The sequence below is a fragment of the Macadamia integrifolia genome, chromosome 3, assembly GCF_013358625.1.
Source record: "Macadamia integrifolia cultivar HAES 741 chromosome 3, SCU_Mint_v3, whole genome shotgun sequence".
NCBI lineage: Eukaryota > Viridiplantae > Streptophyta > Magnoliopsida > Proteales > Proteaceae > Macadamia > Macadamia integrifolia.
Window position 1 is genome coordinate 30,375,020 of NC_056559.1, and position 1,647 is coordinate 30,376,666.

General features: G+C 36.0%; 1 protein-coding gene across 1 annotated transcript in view; it reads right to left on the bottom strand.

Moving 5' to 3' along the window:
• LOC122074341 (receptor-like protein 56) overlaps positions 1-751 on the bottom strand; it is a 4,125-nt gene extending 3,374 nt beyond the window's left edge. Inside the window, exon 1 of the mRNA XM_042639167.1 lies at positions 715-751. Within this exon, the coding sequence (XP_042495101.1) occupies positions 715-751 (37 nt within the window). The remainder of the gene's footprint in view (positions 1-714) is intronic.
• Between the last annotated feature and the right edge of the window lie 896 nt (positions 752-1,647).

Consider the following 1,647-nt stretch of genomic DNA (forward strand, 5'->3'; position numbering starts at 1 on the left):
ATATATAATCAAAATGTAAAAATATTTAGTATCCATGCATTTATCCTCCTTCACTTTGATGACAAAAGAATTCAAGGGGAAGGGGGAGAGAACAAACTGGAACTAACGAAAGAAACAGAAGAAGGATAAAGAATGATCACGAATATAATTACAAAATAAATACCTTCATTCTTGATCCAACCATCAAATCCATTATAAGATAAGTTGAGGCGCTGCAATTCTTTGAAGGTAGAAAATATGGTCACGTTTATATAGTGTTGGATTTTATATTTTACAATATAAAATATTACTCTAGTAAAGTTAAAGTTTCAAATAATGTTCAAAGCCTTTTTCCCCTTTTTTACTTTTGGAATATTGTTTGTACACTAGTGAGGACAAGTAGAGAGCTAAAAGTAACTTTTCTCAAGTTTGTTTAGTCCTACATCGGAAGTGGATGAAAGGTGTGAGGGGCTTATATGTGGGAATGTTTCTTAAGGGTGCAGGCTCCTAAGAGAGTCACTCTCCCTTGTCATGTGTGTTGGGGGGGTTCTGGGGTGCTTTTGAATCGCACGGGTGCACCGAGCCGGGCCGTGGCCGTGGCCATGGCCGAGGTCAGGGTATGGGTATGGGTATCAAGAGACTTATCTTTTACACTTGTATGCTAGTTCTATACACCCATTGGTATTAATACATATACCTGTATATAAAATAGACACCCATTAGTATTATACATACACATGTACATGTAAAGGTACCCTTTAGCATTGGACATGTACCTGTACGTATAGACACCTTTTCCTTAATAGATAGTAGAATAGATAGTAGAAGTCCAAAAACGAAATTACATTCTATAAGTGTTTTTTGGAAACCTCTCTGTGGAAAAAAGTGCTCTCTGCTAGTGTCATTTTCTAAGTGTTCTTAAGACAAATAGTGATTTTTTTATCAAAAACCTCTCTGCTTACAACCATTTTGTACACAATATACATTGAGTATTACCTTTGGTTTTTCTTATTGCAGTCACATACTGGAGTTGTACCTTAAGAGATTGGAGAGTTGTTTTATCTTGGAGGTGAGGATGTTGGTCAACCCGGTTGCATACAAGTACGGGGCGTTCAAATATCTTAAGGAGGGTATTCTTATACAACTCAACTCTACACTTTTGAAGGACTTCTGTTTACAATTCTGCATATTCGTATTGACTTGTAAATGATACTCTCCTTCTTCATTTAATAATATTTAATTGAAGAATTTGTCAAAGCCTTATACCTATTGCCATATTTTGTTTCTTATAATCATAAGGTATTTGAATTGAATAGGTATAAGACTATGGCCAGTATTTCAGAGGATACACTTAATGCAAAAGATGGAACAAATGATGGCACACCAACTAATCCAATTCCAATTTTGCCTACTATTGACTCTATTCCAACCAATGTTGTACCAACAGTTGGGACGCTTCAACCTATTATGGAGAGGATGAAGATTGTGACTAGTTTGATAAGATTGACCAATTTAATGGTCAGAATTTCAAATGGTGGAAACAAATGATGCTTTTTGCATTGTTTCAAGTTGGGGTTGTCTATGCTTTGACAGAACCAAAGCCACAACAAACTGAAAATCCGGTTCTTGAAGCAAAACAGCTTGCATGAGCTCTGCTGATTTTCAGTG